General features: G+C 41.1%; 1 protein-coding gene across 5 annotated transcripts in view; it reads right to left on the bottom strand.

Moving 5' to 3' along the window:
• Positions 1 to 4,145: 4,145 nt before the first annotated feature.
• ODF2L (outer dense fiber of sperm tails 2 like) overlaps positions 4,146 to 23,903 on the bottom strand; it is a 42,495-nt gene continuing 22,737 nt past the window's right edge. For 4 of the 5 annotated variants that reach the window (XM_063136728.1, XM_063136750.1, XM_063136735.1 and 1 more), the window contains 8 exons: positions 19,553 to 19,688; positions 19,001 to 19,111; positions 18,536 to 18,640; positions 18,235 to 18,393; positions 13,646 to 13,731; positions 13,381 to 13,543; positions 9,620 to 9,745; positions 4,146 to 5,496 (listed from right to left, as the gene is read on the bottom strand). In XM_063136728.1, coding sequence (XP_062992798.1) covers positions 5,368 to 5,496; positions 9,620 to 9,745; positions 13,381 to 13,543; positions 13,646 to 13,731; positions 18,235 to 18,393; positions 18,536 to 18,640; positions 19,001 to 19,111; positions 19,553 to 19,688 — 1,015 coding nt within the window. In that variant the 3' untranslated portion in view covers positions 4,146 to 5,367. The remainder of the gene's footprint in view (positions 5,497 to 9,619; positions 9,746 to 13,380; positions 13,544 to 13,645; positions 13,732 to 18,234; positions 18,394 to 18,535; positions 18,641 to 19,000; positions 19,112 to 19,552; positions 19,689 to 23,903) is intronic. The other variant, XM_063136743.1, reaches the window with a different exon arrangement.

Below are 23,903 nucleotides of genomic sequence, written 5' to 3'. Positions count from 1 at the left end.
ATTTATGCAATTTCTAGGCCTCTCTATAATCAAAGTTCTCTGGGTGGCTTACAGAGATGAAAATAAGCAAAATTACAATAAGACAACAAGATACAGCCAATACAACACTACTACAAAATCCTCACACCACTTTGAAACAGAGAGCAAAGTAAAAAAGAACTTTACACCAGCAAGTTAATTTTAACTGGAGGGTAGAGGATTAATAGCCCATAGAGCTACAGTATAAAATCACAACAATTTAAAAGGCCTGGTGGAAAGATATTAAAGTTGGTGCCAAATGAACCTTTTTGGGCAAGGCATTCCATAACCAAGGGACACACCAAAAAGGCCCTTTCTCTTGCAACACCTGGCATGTCTCACCTGGCACGTATACACGGAGAAAGGCGTCAGATGACAATCTCAGGGTTTATGTAGCATCAAGGTTCCAGACAGGATTTAGGATTTTACTGGATGGCTGAAGAAAATGTTGAATACCTTCAGCTAATCATCTATGCAAGAGGATCTGAATGCAAGGAACTCAATGTGAGTTAGTATGATGTGCAAGAAATTTCTTGAAGCAGCACATTTAAAGAGAGAAACCATTAAGATTCTCTTATCTGGTTGGAATCATTCTTACCATAAGATTTATGGCAGCTTCATGCCACAGATAGGAAGCAGAGATAAAAGTTTTTGTATCAGTCCTGAAACACTAGTAATAGTCTATTTGGCAGACAGGATTAAAGAGGAGAGGGGCCCCAAGTTTGCCTTAAGAGACTTGGGCTTCTGCTTTAAATTCTGCTTTCCCAGACATTTAGTAAATCAAAAGCATATGATCATAGGAGCATTCTTCAGCTTCAAGCTCTCTTCTTCCCAAACAGAGGGAGAAGCCATGTGTGATAGTGAGCTAACATTCTCTTCTTCCAATTCAAAGGGTTCAAATCACTTTAAGTCCTTTAGGTCTTTTAGTTTGCCAGACTACAGACAACAGGCCAGAAATCCATAATCCTTTAGAATAAACCAGCCAGAGGCAACTCTATTGCAAAGCCTGCTGCTGTGTTGTAAAGCAACTGATTGACTGGGTTCTCACAGAATGCTAACCCACACTCATAGGTTGAGTGTGGATTTTTGTTGAACCATGGGTTTTTGTTATTGTGTTGTCTGAACCCAGGACATTTTCTGCAGAGTGGCTTGTTAACCATGCAGCATGGCTTATTTTTCTTGAAAAAGCAACCTTGAGAATGAATAGTTTGTTGTTGGGTTGTTCTGGATGGATTCAGACAACATGCTAGCCCCATGCTTCAACAACCTACACTCAATACCTACCACGCTAAACTGTGGGTTAGCGTGATGTATGAACAGCCCCTTTATGTCAGAGTTGGGCAACCTCAGGGCTGCAGACCAAATCTGGCCCTCTGGAAATTTCCATTGCTTAGAAAAATCCTTCATTACTTTTAGGTTTACTATATGCAAAATATTCAGAAAATAAAAGAAACCAAGTCACTGACTTTTTCTTCCAGTGTAATATAGCTTTGTCACAAGCCCATCTCTATAGGCCTATCAGCTGCTCAAGAAAATCTGTGCTTTGAAATTACATATAAAATTACATTTTATAAATTACATGCATTAGTATTTTATATGCACACATGGAACAAAATATATCCAGAAACAGGAAGGGAAACATCACCTGTTTTGAATAAAATGTTTCAGCTTACAGTTTGGCAAAAATGTAGTAATTCATACACAATTTTAATTTTAAGAAGGGTTAAAGGATCCATGTTTTGCAAAAGCAGGTGTAGAATATAGTGCTGTATGTCTGAATGAAAGAATTCATCTGACCTCAGACAGAGAAAGGGGGAGAGGGAGAGAGAAAGATCACTGTACTCTTTGGCTGGAAAACAAAGGTTATGAAAATTACTGAAGTACTAAGTTTATAGCATCTTCCTGTTTTATGTTCTTTCTACTTTGCTCACAGTTAATCACAACATGATCCTGTATCAAGATTGCCATCCAGTGTTGCAATACTATGAATGTTCCTAATTGACTTCCATTATTGTATGAGTCAATAATTAAGGGAATAATCCTATGCATTCCTCAGCCAGCCATTTTTTCTCTGGTTGAGGAATGGTATACCAGCTTTTCTTTTTTAAAAAACACACAATCTTCCTCTCCCCAAAGGCTTTTATTTGAAAACAAAGTATTCTAATGGGTTTAGTCTTGTTGGAGAACTGCCCATTGTCCCCTGTGCTGCTACTTAACAAAACAACCCACTTTTGAAACCAAAAGGATTTTCGAAAGCAGTTTGTTACACAATTTAGAGGTCTGATGTGAACAGCAAAATTCTAGTTTTGTATGGTCAAAATTTCAGATAAAAAAATAATTTAAACCCCACCACCACCAAAGTTGGACAGAAGACCTAGAGTTAGTGGCCATCCTCATGGCTATTCTTTGTTTGCATCTAGGGTTGGCACTGTCACACAGTGGTGCCTGTCAGACTTTGTCCCAGCCAAGGGTGTGTATGATAGCATGTGACACCCATTTGGAGTCAGAGGGGGATGCTCTGGAGCCAGGCCCAGCCATGGGGAAGCTAGACTCCTGAGGTTTCAGTTCTACCAGCCTCCCACCTAGTTACAAGCTGGGAGTGGGTGAGAGTCAGGACAGTGATACAGCCTATCTTCCACAACCAGGAGACCTGACCTTGATGGAGGCCCCTGCTTGTCGACCAGGGACATCTTTGATGGGAATAGGGTAGCAGCGGGAGGACTCTGGAGGGGAGGGGGGTTCTGGGGTGTGCCCCAAGTTGTGGCCTCAACTCAAGTGGGTGGAACAGAGGCATCCGGTGAGGTGTAGCTTGACTTTGCGAGCTAGGTTTCCTTGCCAGGATCAAATGTCTCATGATGACCTTTAGCTGCCACTCCCCTGTACTTAAACAAGAGCAACAGGTAGTCGAGGTTACTGGACGCAATGTCTTTCTAACCTGAAAAGGTTCTTTGTCTTGTTTCTTTGTTGGAACTATAAACTTATTTAGGCTTATTCTGTATTCTGAACCAAAGTGTGTTTGTGTCTGTTGTTGGGAAACCCAGAGATTAATCCTGGTTAAGGAAGTATATTGCAATCTGTTCTCTGTGGATTTATATTGGAACTGTACAGGCTCAAAGCCAGTTACTGAAATTTCTGCAAGAAAAGCTGTAGTGAAATCTAGGTCTCAGTGTCGAGAAGTCAGGACCGGACAGTGCCTTCCCACCCATTCTTGTGGTGGCCCTCAGTCTTCAGGAGTGGTTGCTGAAGTACTATGGCTAGAGCTAGCAGGCTGCTGCCTTCTACGACTTGACTTCACTGATGCAGCACAGGCTCCCACAACCTGATGCCCTCTGGATGTTTTCGATTTCAGCTCCTAGCAGCTCCAGCAGGCATAGCCAATGGTCAAGAATCCTGGAAGTTGTAGTCCAAAACACCTGAAAATTGGGGAAGGCTGACACAGCATCTCACTCTCCATCCTGAGAGTAGAGCACAAACCATAATTGAAAAGTAGAAGCTCCACCCCTTCCTCTTTTAGGCGCTCTTCTTTCTGCTGGGTGAACTATGTGGAACTGGTGTGTCTCTCGAAAGCATTGGGAGAATCCCAAACTTTCTGTGGGGCTAAGAGGAGGCTCAAGTGGGGATGGGACGGGGGACACAATCTGAGGCACTGCACCACAGAGATCATACAATGATCATCGACTTACATGTCTGGATTAAGGAAGGAGTAATGTGAGATGCAGCCTCATGTTACTGTAGGTGCAGTGGGATGGGGGGGGAGAGAAGAGGTGTATACAGGTATATAAAAAAAGACAGAAAATGGGCTTTGTTTTATTTTTTTAATTAAAAATTAAATGTAAAGGCAAAGGCAAAATTAGTGCTGACTTTTCATAGTCAGCAAACAAGTAACAGGCCTAACTGAAACCACCAATATCATCAAGTCTTTAAAAATAATACTTCAGTAAAAAGTACCAAACAGCCAGTAAAGTGCAACACAGCAGAAACATGTAACAGGTTTTATGGTTTCACTGGGTGCCTGTTTTCCTAGTTTGTTGGTCTGCAGTTAACAAGGATGTTTATTTTTGAAACTATAACCGCTTCTATAGAACTGCTCTGGAGATACTAGTAACCCATGCTATTGCTAAGGGGTGGGGTGGGGTGGGGTGGGGGGTAGGCCCTTATTAATCTGGACCAAACAAATTAATTGTGATCAATCTCCCAATTGTTTGAAGCAAACACAGAAAGTGGGTTCCTGAGCAAGGTAACGCTTAGCCCTCCTACCCCTGCCCTTCCTCCCAGTAACTTCTGTCTAAACATCCCCCGCAGGCAAATAGCAATTTTGGAAGAGGAGCAATTAAGAGATTGACCAGCATCACGTTTTGGAGGACTCCCAGTCTTTTTTCTTTACACTAGGCAAAAGTTGGGAGATCTTAGTTAATTAGAAACAACTATACAATTCACAAGTTTAAAAGTCACACTGACATATGGCCATTCACAGTAAAGAGTACGACATTTGGTTTTAGTGTTTATACATACATAAATGCAGAATTTTGTGACCGTAGATGGGCTGTCATTTGCTTTTCCTTAAAATATTGTCAATGGGATTTTATTTTATTTTTAATCAATCCGGGCCTGACTCTTCCTACTCCTTGCATTTCAGGAGGGTGAACCAAACAGAATAGCTAGAGCACATGCTGAAGCCAGAAGGCGCATCTCCAAGCAAGGCATAGTGAGCATCAGAAGAAGTCTTTCCTTGAGCTTGTGCAGCCTTCCTGCTTCATCCTTGGCCAAGTATATTGTCCCCAAATCAAGGCCGCCTCAGTGCAAGCGCCTGATGCTTCTACAAGAGTGACCTCCCCCCTCATTCACTTCAATAGAGGAGCAGTTCACAGCCCCTGGGGAAGTTCCACATGCACATATGAGTCCACAAAGAATCTGGATCAGGGCAACTATCTTATTACATTATCACCATCATTCAAACCTTCAGAGTACGATTCATCAATAGAGAATAGGACACAAGGGCTGATTTTACCAAATTTGCAACAACAAATATCCTTGAGGGGGATTGGGGAGAGGGGGAGAATCCTAATAACACAGATCACTGCTGGATTTCAGCATTGAAAGCTGCTTCAGATAAGTTTATTATGCCGGCATCTATCATTTTGCTTGTTTGGTTCTTTAAAAATGGTCTTCCCCCAATATACACGCAAGGGCAATGCTTCAATGGTATGTTGCTGGAAATTAACATAAAACATGCACTGCAGAGGGCACAGTGAAGGAGACCCTAAACACAACAGGCTCAGATGTGATAAACACACACTAAAATTCACCCTAAAATACACTCCCTATTTTTTAAGAACAAAACCAAACAATTCAGCCAAACATGGTTACATAGGTGGTTTTCAAAAACTTTACGTAATTCTGCATACTCTGGTTCTGGTTTTCTGATCTTTGAAGGCTGTGTTCTACTTCCTTCAAAGACACTTCACGATATTTCTCTCTCTTAAAAAAAAGAGGAAAAGAAACATTATTATAACATACAAAGCTTAACTAATGTTTAAGAAACAGATACTTCTTGAAAAAATGCCTTTGATCAGTCAGCCAATGGAATGGTTTCAGCTGTTATTACAAGCTGGCCCACAGGAAAAAAGCGTAGGACACTCGATAGCCTGTTGTACCAATATGCATGAGACTTTGCAGACAAAAGAATTCATAGGATACTTAGATACCATAGCCCAGTTGATGTAACTGCGACTGTCGTTTGTTCAATTATACCTTCGACTGTTGTTTGTTCAATTATAATAGGTACTTTTCAATTTGTACAGCCCAAGCATATGGCCAAGATCCTTGGAGGGGTGAAATCTATTAGAAGTTAACCTTGAACTCCACCATATTGGATAATTTGTGGCCAGTCTCCAATATTCTACTTGTGAGTAAGATGTTCAAGCAGGAGGTGGCATCTCAGTTCTGGGTGTTTTTGGATGAGGCAGATTACCATTGGTCTTTAGGCCTGGTTATGGGACTGAGATTGCTTTGGACACATTGGTGGATGGAACTGTTGGTTCTGCTGGATGTCACTGCAGCTTTCAATACCATTGGTCATGGTATCCTTCTGCACCATCTAGCTTGGATGGGTTGTGGGGGCACTGTGTTATGGTGGTTCTGGTCCTTCTCAGAGGGTTGATTTCAGAAGGTGTTGCTAGGGGAGACTTGTTTGACACTGTAGCCATTGGCCTATGGTATCCCTCAGGGTTTCATCTTGTTCTCCATGCTATTTAACATGTACATGAAACTGCTGGGAAAGGCATCCAGAGTTGTGCGGTTTGGTGCCACCAGTACGCTGATGACACCAAACTCTATCTCTCCTTTCCATCTAAATCCAAGGAACCTGTTCAAATTCTTAATCAATGCCTGAAGTCAATAATGGACTGGATGAGGGTGAACAAATGGAAGCTTAATCCAAATAAGACAGAGATGCTCCTGATTAGTCAAAAGGCAGATCAGGGAATCACAGATTCAATCTGTGCATTTCCCTTGAAGATTCAAGTTTGCAGTTTGGGTGTTCTCCTGATATTCAGCCCTGAACCTGGATGCCCAAGTTTCAGTGGACCTAGAGTGTGTTTGCACAGCTGAGCCTAGAACGCCAAATGCACCTATTCCTAGAGATGTCGGATCTGGCCATGGTGACACATGCCTTAGTTACATCCTGTTTGGACTGCTGTAACATGCTCTACTTGGGGCTGCCTTTGAGAATGTTCTTATACTTCAGCTGGTCCAGAATACTGTGGCCTTTCCACTTTTATGGCGCAAATGACTACCTTGTTATGAGAGTTTCACTGGCTCCCAATCCACTTCTGGGCACAATTCAAAGTGCTGGTTTCAAACACCGTGCTCTCCCATATAAACCTGCCTGAGCTTTTAAAATCAGGAGAACTCCTTCTCTCTGTCCCACAGCCATTTGAAACATGGCTAGTGGGAATGCAAGAGGGGGGCCTTCTTGGTGGCTGCTCCTAGGCTCTGGAGCTCCTTACCAAGGGAGGCCAGGCTAAGCCCATCTTTGATGTCCTTCTGCCAGCACACAAATATGTTTTTGTTTAGATAGGCTTTTGGTGTTTAAACTGTCTTGTCTGCTGCTGTAGGTTTTAATGGACAGATGCTTATTCTTTATTCTTTATGTGTTTTAGACTATATTTTTAATTGATTTGTTTTTAGGTTTTCATAGTGATTTTGTATTTCATCTTGTATTTTACTGCAAGCTGCTTGGAACACTATTTTATGGAAATGCAGGATATAAATTTAAGAAATAATAATTCAATGCTCTCAATTATTATTTTTTGTCTTAAGAAATGGAGCAAACATTTGCATCCAATTCCGCCCCTCCTTCCTGCACACCAACAAGATCTGCTTGAAGGTTAGGGGACCTCTGTAGCAGGTTTAGAGGGGCATCAGGTAAGCCACGTGATCCCGGTCTTTAATAATCTTTATGCTTCAAAACAAAACTATGAAAATCCATTCTGAGCCAATCCTACAGGTACAACCTAAGTTGCCATCATACCACTGCAGTCTCAGAACTCCTGTGATTTATTTTTTTTAAGGCTCCACCTGTAACCAATTTAAATTATATTTTTGGTGCTAAAGGTACTTGTTAAAATCAAGTGATTGATAGTGCTTTTATTGGAGCCATTCATAATACCAGTCTCATAAAATATACACAGCATTCTTAGGATTTACTTTTATGTTTATTAGAACATAACCTTTAAAAATACATGTGGTTAAAATAAATGTCAGAATTATCCCAGAATTTGTAAGTGCTGGGTATATTTTTATGTGCAGTAATCACTTCTGGCTAAAAGTGATCAAACAAATTACTTTCTCGGGGCTTTACTTTTTTTTTTTTTTACTGTGATACCTTATAATATCTATACATTTAGCAGTCCTGGGGCCTTGTTTGTAAGTTTTTACAATTTGTCCCACTTCCAGCACAATAATTTCAACAGGAGTAGAACAATCTGTTCTGTGTTTTTCTTTCTATTATATATTCCTATATGTATTGTGTGTGTATGTATATATGCACGCACATGTAGTGTATATAATTGGAGGAAATGAACTATGTTCTGTGTTAACTCAGTGGCACTCTAATCATGCATGGATAATATTACATATTTATTTTTAACTGTCAAGCCTAAGTAAAACTGAAGTTGAAAATGCTTAAAACATAATATATTGCAAGGAAAGGAAAAACTCTGCTGGAGGAAGAAGTATCGAGACACATACTATTCATATCTACTGAGCCTTCAGATAGGGTGCTTGGAAATAGTTAATTGAACTAAAATAAATTAAGGGTCCATGGGGGGAGTAAGCTACTGTTCAACTTTGACAGCAGTGGATGTAGAATTCCTAACCCTCTCCCACACTGATACAACGCACATGCAAGCCCTGGGGCACCTGAAATTGGAAAGGGCCATAATTCAAGGCCAGAGTCCATGTTTTGGTTCAATCCCTGGCATCTCTGCGTAGGGCTGGGAGGGGGCCTTGCCTACCTCCCCCCCCCCCCCCCCCGAGAGCTACAGCCAGTCACTGTGGACAATACTAAGCAGACCTGGTATAAGGCAGCTTCCTATATGCCTAAAAACTAACAGATGTATTGCGGCATAAGTCTGTATGGACTAGAAAGCTAATGCCACATAAATAGTCTTTAGGGCCTCCCAGACTTCTTGTTTATGCTTGTGGTAATAGGGTTACCCCTCTGGAATTTTATGTAGACACGCCACCAGAAAAAGATTGCTAGGGGCACAACTGTTGGAAGTGGTTTCCTATGGACTGTGCCTCACTGCTGAAGCTGGCAGGGTGGAAGGAGCAGCAGAGGCAATCCAGAGGAATTTTCCAAGCCAACCTATGGTCCCTGGGATGCTCGCCCAGGGACCAAAGAATGGCTTTCTTAAGTTGCTTTATGGGCTCAGGCATGTTCACTCACTCACACAGAGACACACACAGCTTTCTTCAGCAGAGGTTTACATTTGGTATTCCGCACTTTCTGCTACTGCATCATAAAGCCAGTGAAGTCATATAATGTTTTATATCGGTTCTCAGTGAGACCAGCTCCGCCTCCCTTGTGACTGAAGCTATAAAGGAAGAGCACCCTTGAGTGCCAATCTTTGGTAAAAAGGTAGGATATAAATCAAACACATAATAAATAAATAAATATGAATAAATAACTCTTTTGAACCCAAATAAAGATGGCACTCAAGGGCAGCACATTGCATTGCAGCATGCCAGCCTCCAAGTTAATTTCTTTCTTTAATCTTAAGAAATAAAATGAAAATCATTAGGGGCAGGGGGCCTAGTGGCCCCAACAGAGGTGTCTGTAGGCACCACATTGAGAGAATCCAGTACTAAAACATGGGTGTGTTGCATCATGTTTGTATGTTTTTAAATCTGCCTTAAGTTTGAAAAAGAAAAACATTGAGGACATGTAGAACCTTGCTTTTCAATTAACAAAGGTGCCTACAATAATACAGAAAAAATAAACGCAACAATGTTAAAACCAATAACCCTTGGGCTAGTTAACCTGCTATCATAACAACCTTGAAGAACAAATAAACAAAAAGACAGGAAGTTTACTCACAGAGTCCAGTCTTCTAGATAGCTCCTTCTGTTCAACTTTTTTCTGTCTTAATTTATTTTCTAGTTCCAATATTTTCAACTGAAAGCATCGCTCTTTAGAAGTGATTTTTTCCACCTCCTCAGCTAACTGTAAGAATAAAAGTTCAGACTTACACCATACATCTAAACATTCTCTTGAAATGCCAAAAATAAACCGCTGATTATTTAAAGTTTCTGTGACTGACTTCTTCATTTAAGATGCAGTATGTATCATGAGAAAGTTATGATAAAGAATAATGGGAAAATATCAACTTTGTCAATCATTTTATAGAGAATAGATAAAACTAATAATCTTAATTAAGAGGAACCCTGGCAATACAGGTATAATGTGAACAATACCAGATTATCTTACTAGTAATATGTCCCCTAGTATATTATATATCCTACTTGCATTACTGGTTGTATGGTATATTTTCTATTCAAAGCTAAAACGTATCTAAGCTCTTGTAACTTCCTGCTTGGATTATTTTATTGCATTCTATGTGGAGGAGCTGCCTTTGAAGACAGTCCAGAGACTACCATTAGTTCAGAAAACGGTGACAAAATCACAATACTTGCCATGTTTATCTGTATTAATGTATATTTGTGTTTGCTGTGTAAAATAGAACCCAGGTAATTTATGGTTAATTATATGGCAGAGAGTGAGAGAGAGGTGGGAGGGGCTTGTGTGTGTGTGTGTGTGAGAGAGAGAGAGAGAGAGGGAGGGAGGGGAGATTAAGCATATAAAAGGCAGGAGCAGACAGTCAATTAGATAGATTTTTCTGGTTGGGTAAAGGGAACCAATTAGATATATTGAGTGTGTCTTTTACCTGGTGAATATAGGAGCTGAAGCTTGTGGGAGAAGTAAGGACAGCTGTCCTAAGGCAGACATTCCTGAGGGCAGGTCATGTCACAAGGGGTGGCAGCATCAGTAACGTCACACACAGCCACAAAATTGTTAGTGGAGACTGGATGCCAAGATCATATGATGACTATTTTGAAACAGCTTCATTGGCTCCCAGTCTCTTTCTGGCTCAATTCAAAGTGCTGGAGTTGACCTTTATAGTTCTACGTTGCTTGAGACCCATGTATCTGCTGGACCATCTGCTCTCACATCAGTCCAATGTAGTCAGTGAGATTTTCATCTGAGGCTCTCCTCTGAGCGCCTCCGCCATCTTAAGCGAGGGGAATGCTGACAAAGGAGAGCGCTTTTTCAGGGGTGGCATCCCACCTATGAAAATTCCCTCTCCAGGGAAGCTTGCTTGATGCCTACTTTGTCTCTTGTGCTGAAAAGGCCAACAGACTTATTTTCCTAAGCATTTTATTCCCTTTTAACTGGTTTCTGAGTTTTTGTACTGGCTACCAGTACTTTTTAGCCTTTGTTCTGTCTCTGTGATATATTGTGTTTTAAGCAGTGGTTATATTTATAGTATATGTTACAGCCTATTGTAAGCCTCCTTAGGAATGCTAATTAGCACTGAAGAGCAGGACATAAATCCTATATATAAATTGAAATGAGAACCATCCTTTCAAAAGACCTAACCCTCCATCGCCATTCTTTTTGTGGATCAGGTTGACCAAATACTGATACTCATTCTCTATCCCTCATGACCATAACCTCTCAGAATTAATGTTTAAATACAAACACAATATTTTCTCACACAATATGCTTTTGTAAATGCATTCCATTTGAAAGTATGCTTTTCTAAAAATATTTGGGTGCACTTCTTTGAGCCAAGAACTGCTTTCCAAAATTATGGGAGTTGTTCTTCAACACATATGGCGGACACCAGGTTGAGGAAGGCTGGTTTATACGATACCACCTATGTTTTCTTTTATACACTGTTTCTCATGCTTTAACACAACCTGATCCGCTGTGGCACTGCATTACGAGAGGTTTTCCTCCACCTCTTGAAGAAGAGTTTATGGGACTGCACTAATGCATTTTTTCCTTCCACTCACTAATCTTTGGAGTCAAGCCACTTACTACTCATTGCTGAGGGAGCGGTACTCTATACATGCCCAAAGGCATTCTTTCCCTATGACTTTATACTTATTCCAAGGTGAGCTCTGACATGAAAATTGGTTCCAGAGCTAAGTTCTGGCTCCAATTAAGCATAGAACACCTTGAACTGATATCTTAGATGGGATTCATACATTGATTAATGGTTTTGCTGCCCACTGAAAACTGCAAATGCGTGGTTGAAGCAGTTTCCCATATGGTTCAGGCAGTTTTTATAGTAGTGCAGTTAAAATTACCCAAACCATATGAAGAACTGTTTTGAGACCAAAAAACTCCCTATGATGCAAAAGTCCTTTTCCTACTTTGTTTCCACCCCCGCCTGGCAATGTTTGCATTTTGAAGCACTATTGAACATAGGAATCCCACCTTCAGCTCCTTAATTCCAAAAACCATTCCTGCAATACCCGAGATGTGTAAACACATGGCAAAAGGAAAAGTAAGACGCTCATAGTTTCTGCTTTGTGTTACATCTGAAATCACCCTAATAAATGCCCTTCTGAGTCTGTCATATTCTGAAGAATGGACAGGAATAATTTGTTGTGCATTAATTTTCATGAAAAAATGAAGGTTACAGAGGAGGGATGCACAACCGTTTCATCCGTAAGGGACACAAGCAATATCAGTTAGGGGCCAGGAGCTGTACATCCATGCGTGCACATGTACAGACGTGTAAACCTGGGTTGTAGTTCTAACACATCCGGAAGACAGGTATGAACTGTAGCAGGTCATAAAAAGCTCTTGAGAAATGAACTAGTTTTACAGCATGCAAAAGGAGGACTGCCTCTGGATGCTCCTGCAACACTCTTCCAGTGAGCTGGAAAAAGCTTTCCGTGAGCAGAAGAGGCTTTCTGCTCACAAAACGGCATCTTGGTCCAATACAGTGATTCCACCCAGCTGTGATTAGGGGAAAGTCCTTACAGAGCAAAGTGTGTGGCTTCTAGGGAAGCACCTCTTTGAACTAGGGCTGAATCATCTTGCGTTTTAGTCAATTCACTGATTAATTGGGGAATTAAATTTACATAAGGGCAAATGCAACACTTGTGACGCAACAGCAATACTTTTTTGTTTTCAGATGATGCACTTATGTGTTGGAGGAGGCAGAAGGGGTTTCCCCCCCCCCCCCAGTGTAAGGGAAGGCAGAACACTTCTCACATAGCGCTGGCTATGTGCAATATACATGCACAGTCACAAGCTCCTGCCTGATGAATGGGGGCAACATTTCAGACAATTAAAACAATCTTTTCATAGATTCATACTAGAAAATTACTAACAAAAATAAATTAAGACTTAACAAAAACTGAAAACAAACTAAGAGGAACTAAAAACCTCAGCACGCTAAGCTTTCTCTTCACGAGAAAGACAGAGGTTCCCACTGAGACATCCTTTCAATAAGGCGGTTGAAAGAGAACTGAGGAGAAGGGCGAGTCAGTGGACAGTGGGGGAAGAGTTCCCGCCAAAAATGTTTGCCTCAGCTATAGAAGTTTCTGAAACGAGCTCTGTGCAGGCGCAGAGCCCATATGTGCGATGCACAGAGACCGTGAAGAACCTTTCCTCCTTCACTGATAAAGGGTGCACATGGACTTTTAGAGAACAAAAGCCACGCATTCACACAACTGCCTCTTTTGCAACAGCCTCTGCTTAAAACACACACACTTATCAATGAGCAGACCCAATTTCTGATTTCAAATGGGAAATATCCAAATATTCAAGATCGTTTCTACCTTTTCCCTCCCATCTTCCAACGCAGCTTCCAGTTGTCGGGTTAAAGCCTCACCGTCTTCAAGTTTTTGTTTGAAGTGCAATTCCATTTTCTGAAGACTCCCTTCTTGGTTTGCCAACTGATTTTCAAGTTCTTTGTTTTGCAATTCCATTTCTTCTATTTTTCTTAGGAGTCAAGTAGATATGCAGATGTAAGATAACCACAGTGAAAAGGAAAGAAAAAAGTAATTCTGAAGTGCAGCATAATATCAAGTGTGTCATATTTACCGTTTAATTTCTTCATATTTCATTTGAATGTTGTAATTTTCCTCTTCTAACGATAGTTGCTTCAAGAATCCATCATTGTCACCTACCTGTAAAAAGTGTGATTCTAACATATTCAAGAGAGCTGAATACAGAAACTAAATTGTTAGCAAATGAGGTTAACACAGCAGGATCCACAGCAGTAATTCATGGCAAAGACAATCTGGTTTTGGTTCTGTTTGACAAGAGTAATATATAAACCACATAGGAAACACCCAGCCTCTGTGGTCCTGCTCTGGGACCCATTACCTTCTGAAGTGAGTTGGGCATTAACAGGAGACAGGGCTTTGTTCGGTTGTGGCCCCAGGCTCTACAACTCCCTCCCCCGTGACATTCACCTGCTACCATGTTTATTTTATTTTCAGTGGTAGAAGAAAACCCAGGCTTTTAAACGAAAATATAGTAATGGCAATTTATTTTATTGCTCTGCTGTGTCTGGTTGTTATTTGTTGGTTGTTGTTGTTTTTTAAAAAAAGCTAATTGTTTTCATTGTGATTTTCTTATTTTATTGTAAGCCACACTGAATGCATTTGCTGAGGAGGGACCTATATGTATTTTAAATTAAAAAAAACTTTTAAGTTTTAGTTTTGCCACACAGTTTGCAACAGTGACTGCATTCACACAAAGCGCTAAGCCAGAGTTCCTTAGAATCCTGGCTTATTATTATTATTTACATTTATATACCGCCCCATAGCCGAAGCGCTCTGGGTGGTTTCCAAAAGTTAAAAACAGTGAACATTAAAAAGAAATATACAAAATTTTAAACCATAAAAGCATAAAATAATACAAAAAAGACAATATCCATTTAAAACAGCTATTCTGGGGTCAGTTAAAAAACTCAGCATATGCTGTCAAATGCCTGGGAGAAGAGAAAAGTCTTGACCTAGAGCCAAAATGATAACAACGTTGGCGCCAAGTGAGGCTTATCGTTCACAAGCGAGCTTGCTTTTGCATACTGCCAAAATGCTCCCATTTGGCTTCTTCTGCAAGTAGGAGTGGCTAAACCAACCAGGCTGGAAAAGATTAGCATTACATCTGAACAAAGACTTCAGGCTTGTCACTCCTCTAACAAGCCAGAGTCTGAAACCAAGGTTTGAAGTTGATTTCAGGATCTCGGCTTGTTAGAGGAGCAAGAAGCCAGGGTCCAGGACAGGTTTAGATAGAATGCTAAACTTTCCCACCCTGGTAAGTTCCTGAAGTTTAGCTGCTAAAGTTTGTAGAAATAGTCAAATGGGGGAATCTGGCAGAGTACATCAGTGCCTTTGCTCATGAACAATAAGCCAGGATTCTGAGGAATTCTGGCTTAACGTTTTGTGTGAACGCAAGCAGTGTGTCTTGTGCATTTAATATTCATTGTATTTCATATTTATAACTCTGTTCCTCTTTCTCACATCAGGCTATTGAGAGAGGAGATGCATATTTATTGAAATGGGCTTGGTGGTTGATGGTCTTCCTTTTTATGCTTATATTTTATTGGGAGGGGAGGTGCAGTCAGAGGAAAAAATGGAACTCAAAGTGTATATTTTGAAACTGCTGGATTTTGCCTATCCCCATCGAGACTGAGTGTGCTTTGAGAACAGTGACCTTGACAATATTGCTTTAAGTCACCCCAAGCTACACCAACACTCTTTGAAAACCAATTTAGCCCCAGTTCACACATTCACTAGAGGTGGGTGCTGAAACAGCACAGAGGAGTAATGTAAGCCCTTCTCTTCTGCCTGTAGTTAAACTAAGTAAGCCAGGCTCTTCATGTGAATAATCAATAGCTATCTTCTTTGCTTGCTTGCTTTTTTGCTTTTGTTTAAGAAAGTATTACATGAACCAGGTAACCAGTACTTTCCCCTAATCTGAGATGCACAACTGAGCATTCACATGGAGGGATGGCTCACACAGTGAGATTATCTACACTGTTCCTCCAGCATTCTACATCAACCTTGTTGCATGGGACATTGTTCCATTGCAGTGGATCTCAGGAAAAACTGGCTTTAGAGCTTGAAAACAAATGTAGTAAAATATATATTGAAGGGCAATTTTTAAAGCAAAAAATGGGTGAAAGTGAACTAGAACTTTTTGCATGTAAACCCTATTCAATTAATTTGCAAAGCTTAGCTAGTAGTTGCCATAGGAGACTTAGGGGAAACTAGACAAGAACTTTATTGTCTGTCTCTCAAACAAGAACAAAATAGTAATAGGCAATGCCTGACTCCATCCAGACACAACTAAGTCCAGTGCCACCGACTGGCTAAATTAGTTATAAAGGTAGTGTATAGGATTTACACCAGCTTTTCCCAACCTGGTACCTTCCAGATTTTTGGACTACAAATCCCATCAGCCCCAGTCCAGCATGGCCAATCATCAGGGATGACATGAGTTGTAATCCAAATCATCTGGAGGCACCAGGTTGGGGAAGGTTGATCTTCACAGTAACATGCAGACATTATTATTATTATTATTATTATTATTATTATTATTATTATTATTATTAACATTTCTTGGCTACCTTTCAGGGCAGAAGCCTTCTCAAGGTGGCTTACAACAATAAAATACATAAAAACAGTTAAAATATTAAAAGCAATAAAACATGATAATAATAAAACGGCTATTAGATCAATAAAACCAGCAGGAACAATAGTAGCAATATTAAAGGGAAGGCCATGGTAAAATAAAATGTTTTTAAGGCCTTCTTAAAAGCCTGCAAGGATAGTGCATGGTGGACCTCCAATGGGAGTCTGTTCCAGAGGTTTGGGGCCACTGCAGAGAAGGCCCTCTCCCATGTGGACACCCACATAATTGCTCTCACAGGTGGGCAAATGAGAAGGGCCTCTCTTTCTGATCTTGAAGTGTGGGCAGGCTGATAATGGTGAACAGATACAATGAAGGATCTGCAGCCCAATTCTGTGCATGTTTACCTAGAAGTAAGTACTGCTAAGTTCAATGGGACTTACTCCCATCCTAGGCATATACCATCACAAATAAAAGAACAGGTTTCCTGTGCAATATTTCATTTGCTGTCATTTCCTAGGCAATATTGCATTGCCCTATTATGATCAATAATTTCATCAAGTGAAAAAGAACTGGAAACTGAGCTTACTGTAATGCAACCTTACCTACTCAGAGGTGTACACAGTTCACTGCATCTGCCATTAACAAACCAATTTTTTAAAGGGGGAGATTTACAAATGTGATGTTAAATTATTTAAGCAGCGTGAAGGAGGAGGTTATTAGAGGACGGATGCTTCAGATGTCTCATAGCTAATTGCTGAGGGTAATTAGCGGAAACCCACAGACACACACAACGGCAATGTTATTTACTGGAGTATTTATTATACTCAAGGTGGCTTGCAATTAAAAATGTAAAATCACAAAAATTCAAAACAAACTTAATAAAAAAACAGCAGCAGAAATGGCGTAATAAAACCCATATACTGTAAGCAACAATGAAACTAAAATCGCAGCGAAGGCTGAATTAAAAGAAAAACCACCCGTTGGAATGAAAGGGTCTTAAGGGCCCATTTAAAAGCAGATAGACCTGATAGACCTCTCTTGGGAGGCTCTTTCATAGTTTAAGCATTACAACTGAAAAGGCTTCTTTTCTTGTCCTCAACGACTGCATGTCTGGGGAAGAAGGGAGAGTGAGGCGGTTCCCAGAGAGGGAGAAAACCACAGCTGAGATTATGCTGGGCTCAAGCCATTTAGGGCTTTAAAAGCCGAAGCCTTCCTCTTGAACTGAGCCCAGAAACAGCAGTGGTGCTCTAAAGACAATGGGACAGGTCAATTTCACTAAGACAGGGGTGCCATCAGACCCAAGGGCCAAATTCCATTTTGGAGAAGATTTTGGGGACTGCATTCCAGTGGTTGGTGGGCGAAGGGAAACTGGGTGGGGCCAAAAAATACCGGGATATTTTAACTTAAAGGGCTTACTGCCAGTAACTAAACCTTAGGAGAGACACTGAAACCTTTTAGAATTAAATGCAAAAAAGCCGGGAAACCACCAAACAATTGGTGGTTGGGGAAACAGGATGGGGGGCCAGGGAAAGGGGTGTGTGACCATCTGGAGGACCCCGTAGAGCCAGATATGGAATCCAGACAGGTGAAATTTGGCACGCAGGGCTGATGTTCTGGGCTGATAGCACCAACTATTTTACGAAAGAAACATCTGTGTTTGTTCTATTAGAGAGCTAAAGAAGACACAGAGATGACAAGGGTGCCCTCAGCTGGCAAAAAGTTTCCCTTTCCTCCCCCACACCCTTTAAATATTCAAAGGGCCTGTTCAGACAACATGCTGAGCCATGGTTAGGACGCTAACCCTTTTGCAGTAAATGGTTAGTGAGCTTGTTTAAACCGTGGTAATGTAGCCACCATGGTTAGGAATGGTTCACACGACACACTAAGCCATAATGTTTAGCTCAATATGCTTAACCACCATGGGTCAACGTGTGGTCTGAACAGGGTTGGAAAAGATAACAACACAAAGAGAAACAAAAGCTTGGTTTCCTCAAGTTCCTTCCACGTGACTTCAGATGTTTTATGGCCAAGTATTATCCTCCAAGCACCTGAACCTGCAGCTCCCTGATGGCTCTGGATTTATCTACACAGCTCTTTTGGCAGGAGAGTAGGCTTTCCTGACACCTCTGCAGTTTCTCTTCAGCTGCCTTCCGTAAATCACGGGCATGTTCTAACTCCTTCAAGCAAGCCTCCGTCTGGCCCCTCATCTGTGAAGCCAAATTGGGGGACGGGGGTGGAAGGAAGAAGATGCCACATTTCAATCACTTTGCCCACCTTCCTATATTCAAACAACTATATATAAAGCATATCACGCAGAAGCAAAACGCAATGGAGGTTGCAAGCACTTACCGCACCCATTTCTGAATCTTTGTCTTCTGCTACCTTTTTGCTTTCACATATGACCTTTTCATACGTCCCTTTCAGTTCCGCAGCTTCCGTTTCTAGTTTCCCCACCTAGAAGAACATGTTATTTATAGAGCATTTTAGGGTGTCCCAGAGGGACTTTTTGTGCAGGGAGAAAACACTAATTGTAGCTTGATTAGTGGGCATGGCAACCCCCCACCCCCCATGCATAGGTTCTAACGTGCATAGTAGGCCTGAACAACACAATCAATAAGGAAATTCAGCATGCAATTTCGAACTAGGCATGTTGGATTTTCTGTACACACACCATAATAAAATGTTATGTCCACTGAAGCCATTGCTCCGTGGTCAGGGAGGAAAAACAAGTTCTTACACCCACACCCCATGAGTACGGCAAGAGTAGAACCCATAGCAGGCCCAAGACATCAGTATTCCAGTTATACAACTTACCTCGATTTTATATTGTTCAACCAGTTTTTCCTGCTGCTGTGCCTCTTCATGTAATTCTACAAGTTCAGCTTCTGCAGAAATAATACTCACTTCCATAGCAGCACGGGACGCCTAGAATTACAATACATCTTGTACAATACCACCAGAAAGATTTGATGGCACTTTTTTAAAAAGCTGGTTTTTCTGTATGTAGCATATATACAACTAAGGTTAACATACTTATTGCCACATTGTTTTTCATGAAGGTAGCAAGATCAGGGCTGCATTCCTATGCAGATTTATTTGTGAGTAAATCCCACTGAAGACAGTGGGAATTGATTCTAAGTAATCATACAAAAGGACGAGCAGAAAATTTTGAATTTTGAGAAAGAAAGCTGAATACATAGCCCCTATGGAAAGAATTCTTTTTCAGTTGGACCATTTGTAAAGCTGCTTTAATGATATCCAAAACAAGACTAGAAATGTATGGCTAAAATAGAATTAAGATGTTCTCCAATAGTGGAACAGCTAACACAGATTGGAATAATTTCAGTTTAAACTGTATGACCTTACCTTTAATTTTGCATTTTCAAGAGAAATATTTTCATTCTCAGAGATGACAGAATTAAGGTTTCCAATAATCTCTCTCTTTGACTTTCTTCCAGCAACTTGTATTCTTTTGAGTTCCATTACACAGTCAGCTATCTGCCTTTAAAATTTCAAAACATAACTTCTGTAGCAATCAATATACGTATAGCGTTTAATTAGTGGCCCTGTTCGCATGCTTTTTCATTACGTAATTAACCAGTGATTTAAGGGTTTATGTGCTGCATGTGACCCACTGCTGCTTTTCACAATCAATCTTCGATTGGCCCAATCAGACACTGTGGTATGACATGCAAACCTGGACACTATGGATTGTTCATGGGTTAAACAAGCCAAAGTTAGCCTAAGAACTAATCACAGGTTAACTTAAAGTTGTTTAACCCACAAATAATCCATATTGTCCAGATTTATATGTGACACAACAACCCACGATTGGGCCAATTGGAGGTTGACTAGGCAAAGTAGCAACGGCTCGCGTGTAGCAAATTTTGTGTTAATTACATGTGCACCAGGTCAGTGATACACACATTATGCCTTTAACTACACGCTCTTCGCTTTCAGGTTTCTAGAAACTATTTTAGACGTGCATCTCCAAATTTATTATATGCCAAGAAAGTAGCATTTACAAAAAGTCCAGATTTTCCAATGAATGCTGATGCTAAAGGGAGTCAAATTACTACAGACAGCATAATAGTAAATGATCTGACTTGGAATTTAGATATTATTCAAGAATGAGCATGATTGTATTCTTGTTTACTCAATGTATCTCATGCGGTATTCAATGGGGTATACTCCCGAAGTATGCATGGACAAGTCTGCACTTTTAGATTACACCTATCTACTTTACACAGGAGCGCACAACTGAACTGTATGATTATCAATTGGTTATATCAATCAAGTAAATCCTAGAATTTCATTACATAGGACGCTCACAGAATATCAAAGCAAGTTAACTTCTATACACGGCACTGTCCTGTTTATGGCAACGAGGAGCTGAGAACATTCTCTCTGCTTTGCCTCTAAAGTACCACAAACCAGACACAGGACTGCAATGAACTGATGAGGAGAGGTGAAGTGACAAACAGAAACAGGAGATCTGTCAAAAGCTTTTACAGGCCCCAGAAATACGGGTAGCCTACATAGCCTTGGCTGCAATCTGAAGAAGTGCTGCATTATGGGAACTGCATGCCAGCTTGCTCTTGGCTTTAAATTGGGTGGGGAATCTCCAGGTCTCCAAATGGTGTTGTACTACAATGCCCATGATTCCTCACCATTAGCCATGCTGGCTGGGGCTGATGGGGAAGATGACAATCCAATCACAACTCGAAGATTACACTTCCCTTCTTTAAAAGGGCAGCAGAATTTTAAACCCGGGGAGTGGGGGGGTGGGATGGGGAGAGAATGTGTGCAGCCAACTAGTGCTTCAGTGCTGTTTCTCTAATGGTACGGAGCAGCGCAGGGTATCCATGCCACCTCGGATGGCTGGGTCTGTCAAGAGGTTCCTGAGATAACAATCAGGGTTAAGAGACCAGTATCAAGATTTAGGCTCACATGGTCCCTCCGAATTCTTTCTCCCCTTTCATGTGCTAGTTTCCCTCTCTTTTAACCCTATTTCCCCACTACATCTGTATTGGCGCTAACACCAACCAGTTCGCTTTTAACCAGGGTTTGAAGCAGCTGGAAAACCCTAATCCAGGAATTAACCATGGTTACCTTGAATCTTGGTGAAAATCAGAAAATGTTTCTGATTTTCTAACACTGAGGGGCGGTAACGCTACACCACGGTTAACTCGGACAAAGGAAAAGGGGAGGGGGGAATTCCGGTGGGAGAGAGCATATGCCTGTTCCCACTCTCTCAATCAAGGTTAAGGGAATATAACAGCATGAGCTAGAGCAGACATACTGTAAAAGACAGAGACAGCAGCTTGCATAGGCCCTAACGCATCACACTATTCAGGAGTAGCAATGTACTTCTTCAGCTCCTAACTGGGACGTTCAGTTCAAAAGCTTTTAGCCAAGTTTGCAGAAAGTCCGAAGAAGATAACAGCCATGCTGAATCAGAGGGGTTCACCTAGTCCAACACTCTATTCTGTTCACACAGTGGCCAACCAGCTGCTTGTAGAAAGCCCACAAGTAGGACACGAGTGAAAAAATACCATCCTACTCATGTATCCCAGCGACTGCTATACAGAGGCATACCGCCCCTCTTACTGGATGTAACATATAATCCTGACTAGTAACCATTGATAGCCTTATCCCCCATGAATTTGTCAAATCCCCTTTGATAGCCATCCAAATCGTATGGCAGCAAATTCCATAGTTTAACTATGCGCCATGTGAAGAAGTATTTCCTTTTATCTATCCTGAATCTCCCACCATTCAACTTATTTATTTATTTATTTAGTTAGTTATTACATTTTTATACCACCCAATAGCTGAAGCTCTCTGGGTGGTTCATGAGATGGCTCCGGGTTCTAGGATTATGAGAGAGGGAGAAAAATGTCTTCTTATCCACTTTCTTCTAAAGAAGATGCCATAAAGATGCATATACATGGTTGAAAATAATGTGCAACTTTAACATGGATCGTGGTCAATCATTTTGCCGTTACTTTCCAGAACGCCCTTATATATGTCAAGTATCAAAATACCAACTGAATATTTCATATGTTTTATTTTCCAGGAATCCTGAACAACTGTTTTTTAAAATAAAAAGAAACATCCCAAATGAATCCTATTTCAACTCTGTAAGCATTCTTTCATGTGTTTAAGATTAGTCCCTTAACTATAATTTCTATTTCCAACCGCAAAAAAATAAACCGTTAATTCTGAAGTTTACCATTGGGAGAGGGGGGAAAAATCACCTTATTTTTGAATTTTTTTGTTCTGGATGCCATTTCAAGGCATATTTAAAACAAGCACATATGCACCATTAGTCATCTGATGGCAAAAGAGCTTATCTTTTGCAACTTTGTAAATAAACCCACTAAAGTTACTAGCCTGCTGAGACTAAAGACATAATCTTGTGCATATTTTGACAGAAAAAAAGTCCTACAACTCCCAGCATTCCCTGAGATGCTGGGAGTTCTAGGACTCTTTTCGGTCAAAACAGCATAGGATCGTAGGGACATAGGAAGCTGCCTTATAATGAATCAGATCCTTGGTCCATCTAGCCCAGTATTGTCAACACTGACTGGCAGTGGCTCTCCAGGGTTTCAGGCAGGATTCTTTCCTTGCCCTACCCTGGAGAAGCTGGGGATTGAACCTGGGACCTTCTGCATGCAAAGCAGGTGCCCTATCACACTGATAGGGCAGGTGCCCCCTCCCGATTGTGCCTTTAATGGCCTATGTTTCCATGACTGCCAGGGATCAAAAGCCACCCCCCTCCACTGCATGGAAATACAGGCTACTAAGTCTCAGCAAGGTAGTAAAAATGGCCTTCTACTGAGCATGGTGCTTAGCTTCTGTGCTGGCCATGGAAGAAGAGACCTCCCTTCCTGCATAGATGGCACAGAAATGCAGTGGTCTGATGGAGGAGAAACGGATTACTGGCAGAAGAGGGTGAAGCAATCCATCTTCTTCCAGCCCTCTCACTCACCTATGTGGAATTTCTTGTCACCTAGGATGTGAAAAGAAGGGAGAAACCAATTCTCTGGATGCTGAACTTTTTATTGTAGGTTGTAAAGCCCGACGCGTTTCGGCCTGTACCTTTTCAAGGCCTTCTTCAGGGAGTTGTTGGAAGATGTCTGCAAAGATTTTCTTGTCAATAAAATGTCTTTCTCTGATTGTTAATAGCGACTGTTAACAATCGCTATTGTCGCTATTAACAATCAGAGAAAGACATTCTGTTGATAAGAAGATCTTTGCAGACATCTTCCTACAACCCCCTGAAGGCCTTGAAAAGGTACAGGCCGAAATGTGCCGGGCTTTACAACCTACAAATAAAAAGTTCAGCATCCTGAGAATTCGCTTCTCTTCTTTTCACTTCACTGGATGCTTTTCTCCCCCTGCTTTTGCTTACCTAGGATGACCAGGTGAGTTGTTAAATACAAGGCTGAAGAGCAGTACAGCAATGCTAGTGTAGCGGAGGCCAGGCATAACATGTCTGAAGCTACAGCAAGGCATCGCTTTTGCACTACCTTGTCCTTGTGCTATGGGAAAAAGGGCTAATAGGGACAGTGGCAAATTGACTGTGGCATCAGGTATCGCTTCGCTAAAAAGACTCATGTAAACTTTCTACAAATCAGTGATTCCTGCTTAGAAGAACACATTCTAAGTCAATTTTATTCCTAAAGTCCACTGGATGCCGGGTGAGAAAGAA

The sequence above is a fragment of the Elgaria multicarinata genome, chromosome 1 (assembly GCF_023053635.1).
Source record: "Elgaria multicarinata webbii isolate HBS135686 ecotype San Diego chromosome 1, rElgMul1.1.pri, whole genome shotgun sequence".
NCBI classification, from domain to species: Eukaryota; Metazoa; Chordata; class Lepidosauria; order Squamata; family Anguidae; genus Elgaria; species Elgaria multicarinata.
This window is presented reverse-complemented; position numbering and strand designations above follow the sequence as displayed.